This window comes from Haemorhous mexicanus, chromosome 31 (genome assembly GCF_027477595.1).
Source record: "Haemorhous mexicanus isolate bHaeMex1 chromosome 31, bHaeMex1.pri, whole genome shotgun sequence".
Classification (NCBI taxonomy): domain Eukaryota; kingdom Metazoa; phylum Chordata; class Aves; order Passeriformes; family Fringillidae; genus Haemorhous; species Haemorhous mexicanus.
Window position 1 is genome coordinate 1103653 of NC_082371.1, and position 19018 is coordinate 1122670.

General features: G+C 51.3%; 2 protein-coding genes across 2 annotated transcripts in view; one reads left to right on the forward strand and one right to left on the reverse strand.

Annotated features, from left to right (window-relative positions):
* Positions 1–1720: 1720 nt before the first annotated feature.
* Positions 1721–4708, reverse strand: TMEM79 (transmembrane protein 79). Its single transcript, XM_059871149.1, has 4 exons — positions 4555–4708; positions 2880–3719; positions 2459–2672; positions 1721–2230 (listed from the first exon to the last, which is right to left on the reverse strand). The coding sequence occupies exons 2-4, from the start codon at positions 3607–3609 to the stop codon at positions 2026–2028; spliced, it is 1149 nt and encodes a 382-aa protein (XP_059727132.1). The 5' UTR covers positions 3610–3719; positions 4555–4708; the 3' UTR covers positions 1721–2025.
* An 839-nt stretch (positions 4709–5547) lies between these two features.
* The window catches only part of SMG5 (SMG5 nonsense mediated mRNA decay factor), a 30513-nt gene continuing 17042 nt past the window's right edge, over positions 5548–19018 (forward strand). Inside the window, exons 1-7 of the mRNA XM_059871141.1 lie at positions 5548–5690; positions 11605–11703; positions 12294–12417; positions 13027–13183; positions 16032–16121; positions 17404–17493; positions 18477–18555. Coding sequence (XP_059727124.1) covers positions 5614–5690; positions 11605–11703; positions 12294–12417; positions 13027–13183; positions 16032–16121; positions 17404–17493; positions 18477–18555 — 716 coding nt within the window. The 5' untranslated portion in view covers positions 5548–5613. The remainder of the gene's footprint in view (positions 5691–11604; positions 11704–12293; positions 12418–13026; positions 13184–16031; positions 16122–17403; positions 17494–18476; positions 18556–19018) is intronic.

The following is a 19018-nucleotide window of genomic DNA, read 5'->3' on the forward strand; positions in this document are numbered from 1 at the left end:
GAAGGATTCCAACAAAAACAAATACAAAGGGACTAAAAACAGGAGAAAAAGGGCATCTGACCCAGGGAATCTGTGCTGCTCCACCTGGAACATCGGGGACATCGCTGCTCAAGCAAACCCAGTGCCAGCACTGCAGCATCTTTGATGGGAACGCTTCTGCTCGGGCCACAAGCCCCCTTGCTTTAGGCCTTTTCTTTTTTATAATAAATGCTGAAATCACTTTTAGTACTGGGAGTGTGGTCCTGTTTTTTAATAAAGAGACTTTATGGGGTTTTCTGGTTTTGTTTGGTGTTGCTGCTGCTGTTGTTTGTTATAGATACATATTATAATATTGGCTTTTTGCAAATGTTAACACGGATTTTATACGCATGGTGTTAAAATAACTTTGCTATAAAGATGTAGTTTTTATTCTGTTGTTAATTAAGCTTAGACATAGTAGTGAAATAGCTGATATAAGGATGCTTGTGTTAAATGCCTGCTTGGATGGGATAACATCCAATTAACATAGGATGAGGACACCTGTACAGAGATGCCAACCATCAGCACCCATCATCTGAAGACAGTGTGGACCAAGACCCAAAACTGAAGGTGATGATAAAAAAAGACTGAAAGCACAACCCAGGAATACACATGCTCTAAAAAGGCAGATCTAAGGAGGAGCCATGCTAAACAATTTTTGGAACATGTAAACTAGTTCGGGGGGAAAGTTTACTCTGCATAAGGGTCTATGAATACGCAACAGGCTGATGTAATGGAAAAGGTATTTAAAAGGTACCCCGAAGAGAACAACGTGCTCTTGACTGAATGTCAAGATGCACCCTAACAACCTTTGCTCCATGGTCCTTGTCCCCTATTTCCCTTTATTAAACTTTTTCAATTTTCACAGGAGAGTGAACGTGTTTTTTCACATTGTTGTTTGTTTGCCTTGTTATACATACACATACTAGTAAAGAAGTGGATGTATATCACTCTTCCCATATCTTTGCCTGAAAGTCCTTTGATTTCAGAGTTAAAATAATTTGGAGGGAAGGGGGTCACATTTTCCCTTTCAAGGGAGGTTCCTGCCTTCCTGGGTGGACACCTGGCTTTCAAAGCAAGACACCTCCCATGACACAGCTTCATGGCAGTCCCTCAAGTCCTTGATTCCTATTCTCTGGCTGGGGGAGGGCTGTTCCTGGCATCCAGCATTGCAGAATGGGACGTGGGACAAGCCAGACATCTGGCAGATCTGAAGCTGGAGTGGCTTTTCCTGGATTGGGTGGATTTTTAACTGCTTTGCGTTATGACTGATAACTGAGGCCATCAGAAATGCCACTCCCAGGGGTCCATTCATGTCTGCAGAAGGAGGGGCTCAGCACCCATCCTGGGGAGGACTGGCCATCCCTAGCCCTGGTCAGTGGCAAAGCTGGTGCCATGTCACCCAGCCCCACTTCTCCCTGCAGCCCTCCCTGAGGAGAGCTTCCTCCCTCCCATCCAACCAACTGCTTTGTGAACTGGGTGCTGAACCTCCACCAGGAGGGAGAGGAGGGACAAACAGGGTGAGACTGGCTATGCAGGGACCCAGGAGTGGGATGCAGGGCTGGGAGAGGGACAGTCTGGGGGAAACATTTTTTCCCTCCTGGAAACATAATTTTGAGGCTAGATGATTGCATCCTGTAGGCGAAGCTCTGAATCATTCTGTGGGAAATTTAACTCACCCTCTGCAAACCAGCCACAGAGCTGCTTGGTAAGGGCTTTATTGGGCAAAGCTGGTTCCAGCAGGAGGGGAAGCAAATCCCACCCATTCCCAGGGAACAGGGCTCACTGTGTCCTGCTCTGGGCCTTGTTCACCTTCCAGCAGGAGTCTCCTGGTGCAGAGGGTTTGCAGCCTGGTTCTGTGAGCCCAGCAAAACCTCCTTGTGTCCAGGCAGAGAGCAGGGGCCCAGCTGGATCTGTGAGCACCCCTGTGCTGTCAGGACTCTTGAAGCAGGGCAAGAAGGAGGGCTCACACCTGTAGGGTCAAGGCACCCCATCTCCTGGCCTCCCTCAGCCCCAGTGCCGGAGTTTAGCTCGGCTCTCCTTGGAGTGGCCCTCGGGCGTTGGCGCTGCCAGGGAGAGGAGGTTCTCGGGCTCCAGGACAAACATGCCATACAGGTTCCAGAGCAGCATGGCCAGGAGTGGCAGGAAGGTCATGCTGAAGCCGAAGGCTCGGAAGGAGCGGCCGATGGCATAGGACATCCAGAAAATCAACCTGGAGAAGGCAGAGGGTGTGGGCTGAGCCAAACTGATGCTATGAGGCTGGCACTCAGTGGTTCTGACCAGTGAGGATTTGCCAGGCATGGCTGCTGTAGGAAGAGGAACCCTTCCTGGCTCTGGTGAGCTGGGTGAGGTGCTGCCAGAGTGGGAGTTTACTCCAAGGCATGGTGTTGGCTGGCACTGACAGAGCCCAACAGCAGCCTGGGGTGAAGGAGCCACTTACCGGGAGATGGCGAAGAGCCCTGTGAGCAGTGGAATGAGCTTGAGGAGCTCCTGTGGGAGGTAGGTGGCCAGCACGGCCATGTTGAAGAAGTAGAGGATGAAGAGGTGGACAGACTGGGAGACATAAGTGCGGTGGATCTCCACCTCCTGGTGGAGCTCTCCAAAGGGCTCCAGGGCAGAGGAGCAGAGGCGAGAGATGCCGCTGACGATCATTCCTGAGGGACAGAGAGAGGGGCTCAGTGAGTGCCCAGAGGAGCCACGGTGGGGTTTGGGGAGCACCAGGAGGGGAGAAAAACTCCATCTGCTGCTCTTGGTGGGAGCAACAGAGCCACAAATAGCTCAGCCCAGCTCTGCTCCTGCAGCCCCAGGGCTCATGCAGCCCAGAGCAGGAGCAAAGAGCTCATACCCAGCCCATGGCTCACCCAGCACAATGGGGAATGTAGCAAAGGTGGCACAGCGCAATGTGTAGACCAGGCGGGCGCTGACGTTGGGCAGCAGTGGGGCATCGAAGGGCAAGAAGATGTAGGCTCCATAGATGAGGCAAGGGCAGAGGAGCAGGGCCCCTGCCACTGATGCCACAGCTTTGAGGTTATCAGTGCCACAGTCCCTGGCACACAGGCACTGTGACCCCTCAGCCGGGGGCTTGGCCATGCGCCCCTCAAAGCCCAGTGGGTTGCGGTAGCGTGAGGGGCCGAGGGGGAGGAAGACCTGCTTGTGGTGGAGGCTGCTGGGTCTGTCACTGGGGGGGACACTGGGGGGAACATCCCCCCTGCCCTCCTCCCGGGGCCATGGGGTGGGGTGCTGCTTCTGCTTGAAGGGGCTCTGCTCGATGCACTGCGGGTCGATGGGCACAAAGACGTGGGCTGCCATCACGGGCAGCTGGGGAACTTCCTCATCTTCGGCCTCGACTGTTGGGCAGGTGGGAACAGCTTCCTCTGGGTCTTCATGGCCCCCCTCAGGACTCGAGCGCTTCTTTGTCTCCACGAACTCCACCTGGCCCCGGGCACTGTGCTGACTCTGCTCCCATGGCAGGGTGGCATCAGGGTCCCCCAGGTGCTCATCTGGGGCTGGTGGCACCTTGTCCAGGGCCACCTTCCCCAGCTCCAGCAGAGCCACCTCCTCGGGGGACGGGACAGGGTCTGCAGCAGCCATGAGACTGTCCAGTTCCACACTGCCAGGGATGCAGCTGGGGGCTGGTAACACTGCTGCCTGCACTTGTGGTATTCAGAGGGGACAAAGTTACTGTCCTTTCTGCTTTCACCCTGGACCAGGAGAAAGGAGACAGATCAATTTACATCAGAAATTAGAGGTTTGGGGTCACGTTCACAGCCCCAGTTACAAAGTGGGAGCAAACTGGCACCCCTGGAGCCCCCACCACCCACCTGCCCTTGCACTAGGAGGAGAAAACAGTGCCAGGTGTCCCCATGCTCTGGCCCCTGGCAGTGGAGTCAGCTACTGTCCTGGGAGGGGTGAACCCTGGAGGTGCAGGTCTGGCTGCAAAACAGGGCAGCCTGGGAATTGCTTCCCCTGCTGAACAAACATCCTGGGGGTTCTGGGGGGGCACAGCCCGGATGATACAACTGGCTCCTCAGTGGCTCTCTCCTGGGCCAAGACCAGCCAAACCCTGGGGAGAGGTGACCTGGCTGCTTCCCAAAACCATGGCGACAGCCAACACGGGCCAGGTTTGCTGCCTCTTATAGCTGAGACTGATGTGGGGTGGGCAAATGGGCTGCTGGGTGCCCTTCCATGGGTGCAGGAGGTACAGGCAGAGCTCCCATGTTGTTACCCTTTAGGGGAACCCTGTCTCTTTCCCTGTCCCGGGTGTCCCGCCCGTCTCCTGCAAATGAACATCGCTCCTCCGCTCCTCTCAGCACATTCATCCCTGCACCTTCAGGAGCCCTGGCCTGGCCACAGGCGTGGGAAAACTGAGGCATGGAGCCGCTCGGGGCTTCCTCCGAGCTCCACATACGGAAGTAGGGCTGAAAAAGCTTTCTGAGCCTCCCGCACCTCCAGCACCCGATCCCGGTCCCCAGCCCCTCTTGCAGCCCCCAGCCCCGCTCCCCCCACGGCAGCACCTCCCCTGGCTGCAGCACTCACTCGGGCACAGGCGGGGGGCCATGGGGGGCAGGGGCAGCTCTGCGGGACCCTGCGGGATTCCAGCGCTCTCCCGGCCGCCTCTCCACCTCAAACCTGCCGAACCGGCTCAGGTGGGGCGAGCGGAGGGGCGGGCGCTCCGCCTGTCCCAGCCCGGCCTGGCCCGCGGGGCTCGGCGGAGGGAACGGGGCAGCCCCGGCGCTGTCCCCCGTGGCAGGCCGGGGACCCCCGGGTCTCTGTCCGGGCCGTTCCGGGTGTGCCAAGTTAAAGAGCTCTCTGAACACACATACAATTTAAAAAGGAGGCAGGGAAGTCAGACCGTGTTTATTCTGCGAGGGTGCGAGGTGGACTTTTCCACAAATCAAGCGCACAAAGCGTAACACGTAATCTTTTAAACGGTAAAATTTACATTAACCCGTCTAATACACATCCCTGCCCACCTAAAGTATATTTATGTAGCGTCACCTAACACAATGCTGGAAATACCAATTTTTTTTTTAGTTTATTGAGCAACTTTTCTTACAGAAGTTACGTGCCGGCATAGTCATGTTTACAAGAGGCGAGAAGGTTCAGCTCGCACACACCACTGGGGGAGCCGCGGCCCCACAGGACCCGCCCGGGTGCCTGGGCGGTCCCTCGGGACCCACAGCACAGCGGGATCCCAGAGCAGGGAGGGATTCCTGCGCCGTTCACCCCGCTCCCGGCCCCACACCACGGCGGGGGGGGTGTTCTGCTCCAGCCCTCGACCCGGGTAGGGGGACCCTGGAAAAGGGGACCCCGGCCCGCCGGGTCGGCCCTGGTCCTCGGCCCGGCCGGCTGAGGCGGCCGCCGCCATGTTGCCAGCACTAAGTGCGGGCCTCTCGCGCGGCTCGGCTCTCGCGAGGCGAGGTCGCCCCCGCCGCCGCCCTGCCCGCCTGGCGCGGCGCCGCCGCGGGAAATCTCGCGAGAGCAGCGAGGGACAGGGGGCAGCCATGGCGGCCGAGCGGGCCCGGGGGCGGCGGCGGCGGCGGCGCGGGCGGTGCTGAGGGGCCGCGGGGCCGGGCCGGGCCCGCCGCGGGCGCCATGAGCCAGGGTGGCGGGGCCGCCGGCGAGAGCGGCGAGCCGGAGGCCAAGGTGCTTCACACCAAGCGGCTGTACCGGTGAGGAGAGGGGCCGGAGGGGATGGAGTGGCCGAGAAGGGGAGGGAGCCGGGGGACGCTGGAGGGAGCCGGTGTTGGGAAGGGGCCGGGGCGGCTCCAGATGAGGCTGGGGAGGCCAGCGCGGAGGGGGTCGGGGGGTTACTCAGGAGGACGGGGAAGGATCTGGGGAGAGAGAGTAAGAGGGGGTGCTCGAGGAGAGCAGAGGGAGAATGGGGCTGGGCAGGGTCCGGCGGGGACTGGGGGTGACGGGAAGGAAGGGGGTCGGGGCGGGGGAGGTTGGGCCAGGCTGGGGAGGACCAGGGTGAAGGAGTTGGCAAGATATAGGGAGGATGGAAGGAAAGGAGATGGGGGAGTTGTCAGTGAAGGATTCCGTGACAGGGGAAGGAGATATTGGAATTGAGGTAGCAGCAGGGATGGACGGGTTGAGGGGGGCTCTTGAATCCAGGGGAGACTGGGGGAACGAGGGTGAAGGGATGTTCAGAGAAGATTGGGAAAGGAGATGGTGGAACTTAGGGAAGATTGAAGTGAAGTTGTGGGGAAATCCAGGGAAAGGATGCAGTGCAAAGGGACCGGAGAAGGAGGAGGTTTAGGGAAGACCAGGGAAAGGGAATGTGAGGAAAGGAGTTGTATGAGATCCAGGGAAGATAAGCAATACATGCAGGGGTTCCACTGGGGAAAAGGAGTTTGTTGGCTCCAGGGCAGATGAATCAGACCACGGGACTGTGGAAGATCCAGGCCAGATGGGAGAATGCAGAAATGGGGGAGGGAGATAGGTGGGAGAGCAGGAAGGGGGTCAGGGGTAAGGGGACACCCAGGATGATGAGTAAGGACATGGGAGGTGGAAAAAAAGAGTTCTGTGGGATTCAGGGAGAATGATGAGGGCTGAGTAGAAAGGATTTGTTGGGATACAATGGGATAAGGGTGAGATGTGGGGTCATCCAAGGAGAGGGGGGTTGGAGAGGGTGTCCCTGCCTTTGGTAGTGGGCAGGGATTATGTGAGAAGTGCTGGAGAAGAGGATGTGATGAGCAGGAGTGTGAGCTGGGCACTTTCTGCTGTGTGGAGGGCAGGACAGCTCCAGCTGCAGATCTTTCCAGTTAAGCACTCCTTGGGACTCTGGTCCCATGTTTCCACACCATGCATTGGAAATGGCATCAGAGAACAGGACTGGGGCACTCCTGCTGGCCTTGGTGAGCTCAGGCCCCCTCTGCTCTGCTCCTGACTTGTTTTGTGAAGGCAGCCCAGAAATTGTTCCCTTCTGGCTCAGGCTCCCTGTTACAACAGATCACAGGAGTTCCAGCAGCAGCTCTGGGTCTCAAAGATGAGCAAAGCGATGAAGACAAGAGATGAATTTTACGTGGGGGTCCATTTCTTTTTGTCTTGATGACATTGTCTGTGTCCTTGCACCTCGTGGTTCCTCACTGCCCTCCTCTACAGCCGGGCAGGGTTTTGCCTCCTGCTGGGGCACTGGCAGATCTGTGCCCAGGAATCCCCTCCAGTAAATGCAGGTTTGGGGGGTGATTATTTTGTGCTCAGTGCAAGCATGTTGCTGCACTTTGGGGGTTCAGTGGGTTGGTTTATTGGTGTGAGGTCAGAAATGGGGCTCAGTGTGATGGAGGTATGGGCTGCACGGTCCTGCCCAGAGCACCTCAGGCTGGGGAGCTCTGTGTCTGCTGCTGCCACGCTGAGACACCTGCAGTGATCTCCACCACGTCAGCTGGAGGCTGAGCTGGAGCAGCAGAGCGCCGTGCCTGCCCAAGGAGTGTGGGACAGGCCTGGAGAGGATGTGCAGGATGTGTGTGCTTCTGCCTGCAAAACAGAACATGTTTTGTTGAAACCATCCTTGTTGTGGTTCCAGACCTGTTTTGCTTTGCTTTCCTGGTGCTGCTCAGCTCATCTGTCAAGTGGAACCTCACGTTCTGCTGCAGCCGGCAGGAGAACAGCCTGTGGCCAGATGAGGGATTGTCATCCTTGCAAGGGAGGGGTTGTTTTCTGTTTGAATTTTTGTAGCAGAATAAGGTGTGTGGTTGCTCTAGAGCATTTTTACAGCAGAAGAAGAACCACCTCCTCCTGCAGGGACAGCTCTTCTTTAGTGGGGAGGAAGGATTGTGATTTTAGCACAGGATTTAAAATGCCTGCAGTGGCCACAAATTTCCGTCTCTGTAGCTGACAGTTCTCTGAGCAGGTTCCCATCTTAACAGTCTCCTGTCAGTTCTCTGTTTCAGCCTGAAGTGGGAGTGTCCTGCCCCCCACACAGCGTTGTGTGCTGACTGTGGCCCGAGAGCTCATGACTGTCACACTAAGTGGCGCCTTTGAGTCACAGATGCGTGAATGCCACAGTCCCAGCTCTAAACGGCAATCCCATGGGATCAGCCTGTTGTCACTTGTGGGAGCTGAGCTCAGGTCTCCAAGGTCCTTGGCGGCATGTTGGCTGTCACAGTATCCTTTCAGAGGTGAGGGTGCCCATTGCTGCTCATAGGGTGCTCTTTGATCTAAGTCTTCCTGGATTGACAGTTCCCAGGTTTCACCTTGGAATGTGGCAGCTGCATTATCATGGGTGTGCTTCTACAATGCATGTTGTAGCATAAGGTGACCAGGTTTATTTTACAGGTTTCTGGGTAACCATTAGCTCGTGGACTCAGTGCTGCTGTTACGGTGTGGAGCCTGTTCCAGGCAGTGTGATTTGTGGACTGACACATGCCAGAGCATAGCTAAATTACTTGCAGGTCTTTTCTCTTTATAATGTCTTACTCCTCAGACACTGTGGCTCTTAGTGATGTCCTAAATAAAGAAACAGAGGGGACAAATAATTCTCCCTGCTGTCCTGCTCCATCCCAGACTGTTAATCACATGGAGGAAAAGGGACAGATCAGTGTCTGTATGGCTTGAGAGGACTTGGCATTGGCCTATTTCCACCCTGCTTGGCACCATGTGCTGTATTTGTTTCTTTTAATAGATTGGCATCTGATGGGTCTCCTTTGTGGCTCTGATATGCTGTCTGAAAGCAATGTTTAAACACAGCAGGTGGAAAAATGGGGTCCTGGGGCAGGATTTGTGCTCATAACTGCTAGGGAAAGTTCAACCCGTGGTCTTGGGCCAGTGAGGGCACAGATGCTAAAGTGCATTTCCAGCAGTGCATGGTCCATAGCACCTGTGCTGGTGTTTCCCAGCATTTCTGGAGTGAGGCTGGCTCCTGTCCCATTTGTCCTCACTGAATCCTCTTTCCTGAGCACCACAGATGTGGGGTCCTGGCAGGGAATTGCCAGCTGTCACAGATTGTCCTTTGCTCCTGCCTTCTTCTCTTCCAGCAGCACCATAGGGCCTGTGTGGATGTGGACGAGGCAGTGTTTCAGCTGGGGCCTCCCTTAGGGCTGATGAACCACATCCCAGTGTGTCAGCCTTGCTGCTCTCTGCTCATGAGCTCTGTTTCTTTACAAACACTGAAATAACAGCAGAAATACCAAGTGTGTGCACGTGCCCATCCATGGGCTGTTGTAGAAAATTAGGTTGTATGGCAGATGCCCTCTGGGCCACCTTGAGGGGAAGGTGATATCCTTCTGTCCCCAGAAAGAAACTTTTCTGTACTTCTCATTTGGCAAGCCACTGGGATCATTACCCACACTGGCTGTCATAGACACATGCACTTGTTTCAGACACACACAGCTGAGATTTGTTGCTCACAGAATGTTACTTTACAGCTGCTTTACTCCGTTTGTCAGGAATCATGATTGTAGTTTTCCTCTAGTTCTCTCTGGGAATCAAATGAACCAGCAGTTCCTTTTTCCTCTGGTCACCCTTTGCAGAGGAAGCCAGTCAGGTCCTGGTGTGCTGGAAGGGACTTTGAGAGCCACAGCTAGGACAGCAGTCCCAGGCTGGAGTAAGGAGATGTGCATTGCCTGTGCTTTGTGGGGTTCTGTTGTGGGGAAGCTAAACTGGGGGGCTTTTTGGATTGTCCCAACCCCAATATGAGCTTGCATGGATGCTGCACACTCAGTGCCTGTTACCTGTAAACCAAAATGTATTTTACTTGCTTCTTTCCTTGCTATGAGGGCTGTCAGAGTTTGCAAATGCCCTTCAGGCCATATGAGAAAGAGGACAGTGAGCAGGAGGGGCTGGATGTCAAGAATGTAACAGGATTTTTTGTGTGATTCTTCATGATTATTCAGTAAGAAGTTGGTTCAAGTCTATGGTGTTCTGCTCTCCCAAGGCATTGCATGAGATGCTTCTATTCCCCATGCTTCCCTTTTCCTATCAGTTTCTGTGGTTACTGGAAACCTGTGAGATTTCTTTACCTCGAGTGAGAGGCTTTCTGTGGCATAGCAGGAGATGGGACATTTTCTCTGTGAGCTCTGGAATGACCTGGGGCTTTTTTCAGGGAGATTCCTTTGGGTGTAGTGAGTTTGTGAAGAGAGATTTGCCTTGCTGGGAAGGTGCTGGCATGGGAAACTGTTGGTTGCTTTGCAGTAACATCTTTAGTTTTCAAGGAGGTGGTGGTGGCTTCAGTCTCCCACAACATGGGCTTGCAGGCTTTGGTTTGGGGCTGCCCTCTGCTCCATTTGTCCACCAGCAGTGCAGGAGTAGCAGGCTCAGTCACTGCATGGTGCTGTGAGTGTGATGGGGAAGTTCCTGACCTGCAGATGATGGGGATTTTGGGAGGGGAAGCAGAGTGGCTGCAGCACCTCTCTGCTCTGCTTGGCAGGAGTTTGCTCTGGTCCTGCCTTCTTTTGTGTTCACAGCACATCATGATTGTCTTCAGCTCCTTGCTCCAGCAGCTCTTGGTGGGACAGGAACTGGAGCAAATGAGGAATGACAATGGGTGGGGTAGATACGAGGCTGAGGGGGAGAACAAGGACCCACTGGGGTTTGGTAGCTGATGGCTTGGGAGATGTACTGCTTAAGGAAGATCTGGGGAAAGTTAACTTCAGGAGAAGGTTTGGTGACCTCAGATACCAGCAGAGCAAAGGCAGAGGCTGGAGGTGACCTCTTCTGTAGGAAGGGTTGACAGTTACTGTGCTTTACTGAGCTGTCTCTGAGCTGTTGATGAGGTTCAGTGCTAATGGTGCTGAAAGTACTGGGTTTGTTTCACTGCAGCATTCAGAACTGTGGTGTGCTTTGTTCACAGCTACAAACTTTTGAGTGTTTGAGATTTACACACAGTGTGGGATTCTTCCTCCAGGGGTAGGGTCTTGGGCAATGATTCACCAAAGTACTTTTTTGCATGGCTCAGAGGTTTGGAGGTTGCTCACTCTGTCTTTCTGGCTGGCTTTCGGGGCAGAAAACCTTGGAACAAATTTCCTCTTCTAGGCTGGCTTTGAATATCTGTTACCTGTCACTGAGGGAACTTTAGGGGTTCAACCAGTGAATCCCTGTAACAACGATGGGGAAGTTTTGGCAAATGAGAGACTTGTGTTGCCTTCTTTTGTAAGCAGATTGGTAAGAAAGCAGGAATTGGTGGATGTTTGAATCTTGCACCATTAAAACTTACCCCATCAAAACAGTAGTTTTTAGAATTAAGTCTTTTTTTTTTAATCACAGAGTTCAAGACATTTAAATTAATCTGAATGTAGGTATAACAGGTTTAATTGCTGAGGTTGTCAACATGTCCAGAGACATTTCTGATTTTGCAGCTGTAGAAAAATTTGACATATTTGATCAGACAGGCAGTGGTAAGTGGTGATTAAACCACTGTTCTGCAGAAAAATGTCTATAATGTGTGTAACTGCTTTTTCCTGTGTTCCCTAACCTTCTTCAAATAGAGTGCAAAAAGGAGATCAGTGACTGTGGTGTAATGGTACAGGGCAGTGTGCTGACAGTGGGACTAAATAGGCCAGTGTGGTTCTTTGCAGACATCTCCAATCTGCAGTGATCCCAGGTGACCTTCTCTCCTGAAACTCTTGGTTCTGTTTTCTCATGCAGGGCAGTGGTTGAGGCCGTGCACCGGCTGGATCTCATCCTTGGCAATAAGGCAGCTTATCAGGATGTGTTCAAGCCAGAGAACATCAGCTTGAGGAACAAGTAAGTTGGGCAGCATGCTTGTGTTTTGTGTTTGTCTGGGGAAAATCCATGTGAAGCAACACGTGGAGCTATCGAATCTGCAGTTTTAATGTTTATTTAGTTTGTAGTGCACCTGTTGACCTGGGATCCTTCCAGGTTTTGGAAGCAGAGGATGGGTTTCAGACCTGTATTTGAGCAATGCAATCCATGGCTTTCCTGGATATCATTGATACAAATAAGTTGTCTTTGTGTTGGCCAATTCTTTCCTTGTAATAAAAACTGTGGGGCAGAAGTTTCTTACACGTATATAAAATCTTTTATCGGGGTCAGGGTTGCCGAGCAAGGAGGATTATTCTTACTAATTTTTTAAGCTGTCAAGCCAATTCTTGTCATTACTGCATTTCAGGAAGTCACTGATGGCCAGCTGAGCCCAGAGGGCACTGCTTTAAGTATGTGGCTTTTCCTGGTGCTCTTGTGTGGGAGTGATCCAGGCAGATGGCCTGGCTCAGCCCTTGGAATGGATTTGGATTTTCCTCTTCTGTGCTTCTGTAGTGGCAGCTGTTGTGTTTGAGGCTGCAGGACTCACTGACAATGCTCTGCTCTCTACCCAGGCTGCGGGAGCTGTGCGTGAAGCTGATGTTCCTGCATCCAGTGGATTATGGCAGAAAAGCAGAAGAACTGCTCTGGAGAAAGGTTTACTATGAAGTTATCCAGCTCATTAAAACTAATAAAAAGGCAGGTATCTATGGCTCTGGCATGAGAAGGTCTTTAGCTGTGCAGTGGGTGAGGCAAAGTTTAAAGCTTCGTTTGCTTGGAGAAGCTGTGGTCTGAGCCCAGGGTAGGGAGCTGGGCACTCTAAAATTCCTGTGGAGCTGCCCTGTGCCTTTGTCTGGCAGTGGGCAGTTAAGCACTAATGTGCTGTTGAGAGACCTACCATTGCAGAGGGCATTCCAACAGAATTCTCTTATTTTTTGTGTTCCCCTTTTCATAAGATAGATCTCTCCAGGTAGAGTGATTGTTTTAAGAGGCTTTATCAGTGCTGATTGTTTTTCCAAGAGTTGATCTCTGGAAGATCCTCAGTGCTTTCTGATGCCCTGAGCTCTCCTGGCTTTTCAGGGGTCTGGGTACATTTAAGGTGCTCTAACCAGATACTTTGATTTTATTGATTTGTTTTTACAAGTATTTCTCCTTGATGTTAACCCTTAGTAAATACTACTAGGGGGAGCGCTCTGAGCAGGAGGAGGTACAGAGCTGTGCAAAACCAATGTCTTGCTTCACACTCAGTACAGCTAAGCCTAAGCTGTGCCCTGGGCTGCATTAACGTGCTCCTCTTCCCTCTCCCAGCACATCCACAGCCGCAGCACCCTGGAGTGTGCATACAGGACTCACCTGGTGGCTGGCATAGGATTCTACCAGCACCTCCTGCTCTACATCCAGTCCCACTACCAGCTGGAGCTGCAGTGCTGCATCGACTGGACACACGTGACAGACCCTCTCATAGGTTTGTGCTCAAGGTCTTTGGTTCATGGGCAAGGCTGAATCCCCCACAGGTGGCTTCCCCTTGCACTAGTCCATCTTTGTTTCAGCATTCAAGGGAAGTTTTTTTCTCCCCTGATTAGCAAGGTCTCTGTTTAGAACAGACTGTCCTGCTTTCTTTTCCATGGCAATTTTTCTTTTAAATAATACTAAATTAGGGAAGACAGAAGGGTTTCTAATGGAAAGAAAACAGTGTGAGAAAATTCTTTAGTAAAACTGTCTGGTGATGGCAGATTTTTATGGAAAACCGAAGACCACTGCTGGCTGTACAGAATGTTTTTAAAAGCTTAGTTAAAACAAACAGGGGAATAGGTTTTGAAATCAACAGATTTCTGTCAGTACATCCTATTCAGTAGATGTAAGAGTCTTCCTCCTTTTGGTGCCTCTTCTGTCAGTGCTCTCTTCACTGTGTGGCTTCTGAGTCTTGGACTGAGAGCACAGGAAGGCCCTGTGGTTCATGTTAGCTGGCCCATGTGACCTCTGCATGGTCTTAGGTGCAGGGAAATCTGAGGTATTGTCCCTGTTAGATGAAGAAGAATAAGAGTATTTACAGTCCTGAAACAGCTCAAGACTGCCTGTGCATTCACATCCAAGATTGTCTTGGGTTTGCCTAGGGTTGTACTCAGTGTCCTCAGGGTACACGTTTCTGTTGTTGGGGTGTCCAGGTGAGAAATGGAGCCTTGGTTTTGTGAGCTGTATTAGCAAAGGTTTAACTGATGTGCTTAAAGTTGGCAGGGCAGCAGCACCTGGCTAAGAGAAGTTAGTGTGTCTTCAACAAAAGGTTTAACTTGCTGGGATCCTACTCTTAGTTCTCAGAAATGATGGTATCACTTTTGGTTTCAAAATGTTGGTTTAAAAGGCAGATGTTCTTGGCAGGTGTTGCTTTTTAGTAATGTATCTCAGTACTGCAAAATTAAGAAATCCTCAATATGCACATTCCAGGTGGGTTCATACCCTGAGGGGTGATTGCATATGAAAGGCTCCCCTTGTTCAGGTTTCTTGGTGTCTTTGGGCCCTTCATTGAAAAGGATGCTGCAGGTGAGCATGTAACTGAAGGGTAGAGATGTAACTTTTGCCTATCCAGAAAGGATGGATCTGAAAGGATCTCATGTAAACCACAGGTGGTGGTGGGCACAGCTTTATGGTTAAATGAATGGGAGCAAGAGGATTCAGAGCAAAAAAAGGGAGGGTGAGTCCAATGGTGTATGTGGTCACAGATTGAAGGCTGTGTATTTTTATGGTGTGGCTTGGACAACACCTGTTGGTAAGGGAGAGCAGCTCCTCCCTGGTCACTGCAGCCTCCAGATTCCATGTTCACCCTTTTAGCCTCAGTCACAGGAGGGAAGCAGAGTGCAGACTGGATTGGTCTTCAAAATCTTCTTTGGGATTCCTGCTTGAGGGAACTGTCTCTTCCAGAAGGTGTGAGTCCTTGGCAGCAGGAGGACTGAGGCCAGCCTGAGTCCAGCCTGGTGGCCCAGCAGCAGCAGATGCTCTCTGGAGGGGAGGTGCAGGCACAGCAGCCTTTGCCTCCTGGTCTCTGGCTGAACTGTGGCCTGGATGTGCCCTTCCCAGGAACTGAGTCACGTTTGATGACTTCACTTAGTTCAGATCAGCTGGCTGCAGCCTTCCTCAGTTGCTCTTGACACTTTCCACTGCTTGAATTGCTCTTTTTCATAAGTTTAGTATAGAATAGACAAGATTATTTCAGTGGGAAGGGACCTATGATTATCCGACTGCCTGAGTAACTCAGGGCTGACCAGGAGTTAAAACATGTTGTCAAGGACATTGTCCAAGTGCCTCTTAAACACTGACAGGTCTGGGGCATTGACCAGCTCTCTAGGAAACCCATTCCAGGGTGTGACCACCCTCTAGTAAGGAGAGGCTTCCTCATGTCCAATCTAAACCTCCTTTGATGTATCTTTGAACCATTTCCATGTGTCCTATCACTGGATGCCAAGAAGAGGAGACTGGCACCTTCCTCGCCTCAGGAAGCTGCAGAGAGCAATGAGGTATCCCCAGCCTCCTCTTCTCCAACTTGGACAAGCCTGAAGTCTGTGGCCTCTCTTCCCAGGCTGTGCCTTCAGCCCTGTCACCAGCTCAGTTGCCTTCTGGACCCACTGCAAAGGCATTGTTGTCCAGAGGCAGTTCTCCCTAACTGACTGCCCTGCCTGCAGCACAGATTTCTGTCCTAGTTTCTCCTTGTTTAATTTCTTCCCTTTTTGGCTGGTCAGTTCTAAGTCTACTTAGAACTTGGTCCTGAAACAATGAGTTTGTTTCTGTCTTCATTGTTGGAGAGGGTCTGTCCCCACTGTGTATTGGTGTCCAGTGCCAGTGCTCAGAGTTTGTTCTGGCTTCCAGGGGCGTGTTCCTGCTCCCATGAAGGCCTCATTAGCCATGCTAATGAGATCAGCTGTACTACTTGTGTTCAGTGCTGTGTTAACATGATCACACAATCATTTAGACAGGAATTGGCCTTTGTCCTCTTACGTGAGGGCAGATGGAGTCAGGTCTGTGTGGCAGAACTTATAGACATGGTGACAGTCTTTTATGTCAGTGACTGTTGATGGTGTGCCCATCACAAGGGAATCCAGTGGGGAGTGGATGAACAGCAGAGTCTGGAAGTATTTTTCTGCATTTGTTTTCCACATTTTGACAAGAGTGACCCAGTTCTGCTCTACAAGATGGCACAGCTGGCAGTGAGGTCTGACCATGGGGGATTTGATTTTGGTGTCTTGGGCAGAGGCATGGGTAGCTCTGGTGTCTTCCCAGCAGCCTCCTCCCAGTGCTCTGAGTGGTTCTGTGTTTGCTTGTAGGCTGCAAGAAACCCGTGTCTGCGTCAGAGAAGGAGATGGAGTGGGCACAGATGGCCTGTCACCGGTGTCTGGTTTATCTGGGAGATCTAGGTAAGGACAGCATTCCCTCTCAGGGCAGCCTTTAAAATGGCAAAAAGATGCTGCCTGTACCCACCATGTGAGGCTGTTGCTGTTGGGCACCAGCCAAGGTTATTTGCAGATTCTGTTTCCCTCTGACACCTTTGTCACAGACTGGGATCAGCTGAAATCCTCACGGCTGAACTGCTGCAAGTTGCAGGAGCTTTGTATTTGGTCAGGTAGATGAGGAATTTGCTGCTGCTAAGCAGCTGTAGCCATGGCTGTGAGAGTGGAAGCCTTTGCTTTTATTTACATTGTTTCCACAGTATGAGAGATCAAAGAGAGTTCGGTTCATACTGCTTAGTTGTGACTTACAAAGCTTCTTCCATCACCACCAGTGGGACTGAAAATCAGATTTAGGCAATATTGTGCATCAGTCCAGAGTTTTGCCTCTGCAAAGCCCCATTGTCATTGTGCTTGGCTGTGTGGCATCCTTTTTATAGCAGGCATGACTGTCCCGCAGTCTCGACCTCCTGAAGTGTGTGGTAAGTGTGTCAGCTTCTTGATAGTGAACGTGTGGGAGTAAAGGCAGGAGAAAGCAGCTGTGTGGAGAGCAGCTCTTGGAAGCGTGGTGCAGGTACATGTGTCTCACACTGCAGCCTCCAAGCTGGTGAAAGCTGCTTGGCATTAGTGTTGCATATGGATCAGAATGGCATTGCAAATAAATGTCATGAGGGGGTAGTAGGAATGACTTACCTGAGTGGTGGGAGAGAAATGTGCTCACCTTTTCACAGTGCTGTCACCTAAGGTTTCCAAAATGCCTACATTTGTCCAAAAAAAAAAAAAAAAAAAAAAAGAGGGAGAAAATAAATGAATCAAGTTCAGTCTAGCCACAGTCAGGTATTTTATTAAGTCAGCTGACTTGATTTCACACCCTGCTGTTCTAGAATATAGTCTGAGGTACAGGAAAATGTACACAACTCTGAGTTACTTCAAGGATAGATGACTCAGCACTTAACACATGGAGCAGAACATTTTCCTTCTGTTCATGTGATGCTGCAAGTGTGGCAGGCTCTGCCCTTGGCTGGAAAGGGCAGGAGTTGTGGTGTGTGGTGTGAGCAGGTGAAAGAAAAGTGGTTCAGACAGGCCTGGCAAACCGTGTTTGTTGCAGTGTTTGCCAAGAGCAATTCTTTGGTGGATTTGTTGACTTGGCCAGTATTTCAAGTTTTGTGGTATTGCTAGTAGGGAAGCTGTGCAGCTCTGCAGCAGATGCTGCCTTTGGGTTTGTGATGCAGTGTGTGTGGTTTCCTTTCAGCTCGCTATCAGAATGAGCTGGCAGGTGTGGATACGGAGCTGCTGGCTGAGCGATTTTACTATCAAGCCCTTTCTGTTGCACCACAAGTTGGTGAGTGACTTCCCATGAATTTATAATTGTTAAAATCATGTTGCTGCAACATAAGAACAATGTAGTGCTACACTGGTTAGGTTTATATCCTGCAGCTGAGAGAGGACTGGTTTTATTCTCTGGTTAAAGTTGCTTACTTCGAAAACTTCTTTTGCTGGGCTTTTAGATTTTTTAATTGGATTTTCTTTGTCTCTGCTGGGAGGTTTTCAAGTGATTTTTCTTTTGCTGGCAAGCCAAACAAAGGAGTTAAAGCCAGGTTGCTCTTTGCCAGTGACCTCACTGTACTCATCTGAGAGCCTCTGAGAAGCTCAAACTTACCTGACTGTGGTGATGCTGTACCTCTGGGCTAAGCACAGGTCCAGCTCTCCAGTAGTGAGACTGATAATGCTCTGCCAGGAGCAGAGCATTATCAGTCACCTTCACCTTTTACTGTGAAAAAAAAAAAAATCTCATGTGCTGCTTCCTCCTTCAGAAGTGCCTCCTTCTGGGAACACATCAGTGCTGGAGTAGAGGGCATGTCATACCTTAAAGTGTGTGATTCCAGGCAAATGTTCTCTACATCTGTCTTTGCAGAGTTCTCACAGAACTGTTTGAAAGGCTGTTCCCAAATAAAAGTGGCAAAAGTTTCTACACCACAGGAGCTGCAATAGAGCTCTCAGATGCTGATAAGATGATGTCTCTGTCAGGGAATATGGAGTCAAGGCCACACCACTGTTAATACAAATAAGGAGGCGTTGTTTGCTCTTCTCTCTTACATAGATAACTGGCACAAGGTGGGGAGGATCTAAAAGCTCTGTAAAATATAAAACAGACCCTGGATGGTGGAAGGATTGAGTAGTCCAGACCTTTGTGCTGCAACTTTACTACTCTTTGTGTCTCCTGGCTTCCCTCCTGTGTGGAAATGTAGTGAAAGGGAAAGGATCTACTTTCTAGCCATTGGAGAATTCCAAGTTAAATTCCATTGCCCCTCTCCTTCCTGACAGGAATGCCCTTCAACCAACTGGGGACATTGGCAGGGAGCAAGTACTACAATGTGGAAGCGACCTACTGCTACCTACGCTGGTGAGTTCCTGCAGATCTGCATGTCCTGAGCAGGGAAGCCATGCACTGCTGCTGTGGGGGGCAGATCCTCTTCTCTTTACTTTGAATTTGGCACTGGTTTTGGCAAATGAATTTTAGTGGAAGGGAAAGAGATGAGTTTGGTTTGCCCTTGAGTAGGACTGGAAGTGATGAGAGCGAGCCTCGGTCAAACCAAACCAAACCACTGTGCTGGTTACTAATCACCTGTGCAGGGCTGCACCTGGAGGGCTTTACCCAAGCAAAGAGAGCCAGGCTGGAAGTGGGTTGGAGGTGCTGAGGGATGCAGCCTGTGGTATGAGCAGGGTAGAATTCCTGGCTTGAAGGCACTGATTTGAGAATATGTGTAAGCAAGGCAGGTGGAAGCTGTGAGGCAGCTGAAGTGCAGTTTGCAGCTATTGGTGGCAGTTTAGGTGCCCAGGATGTCTAGAAAGCAGCACTGGGTACC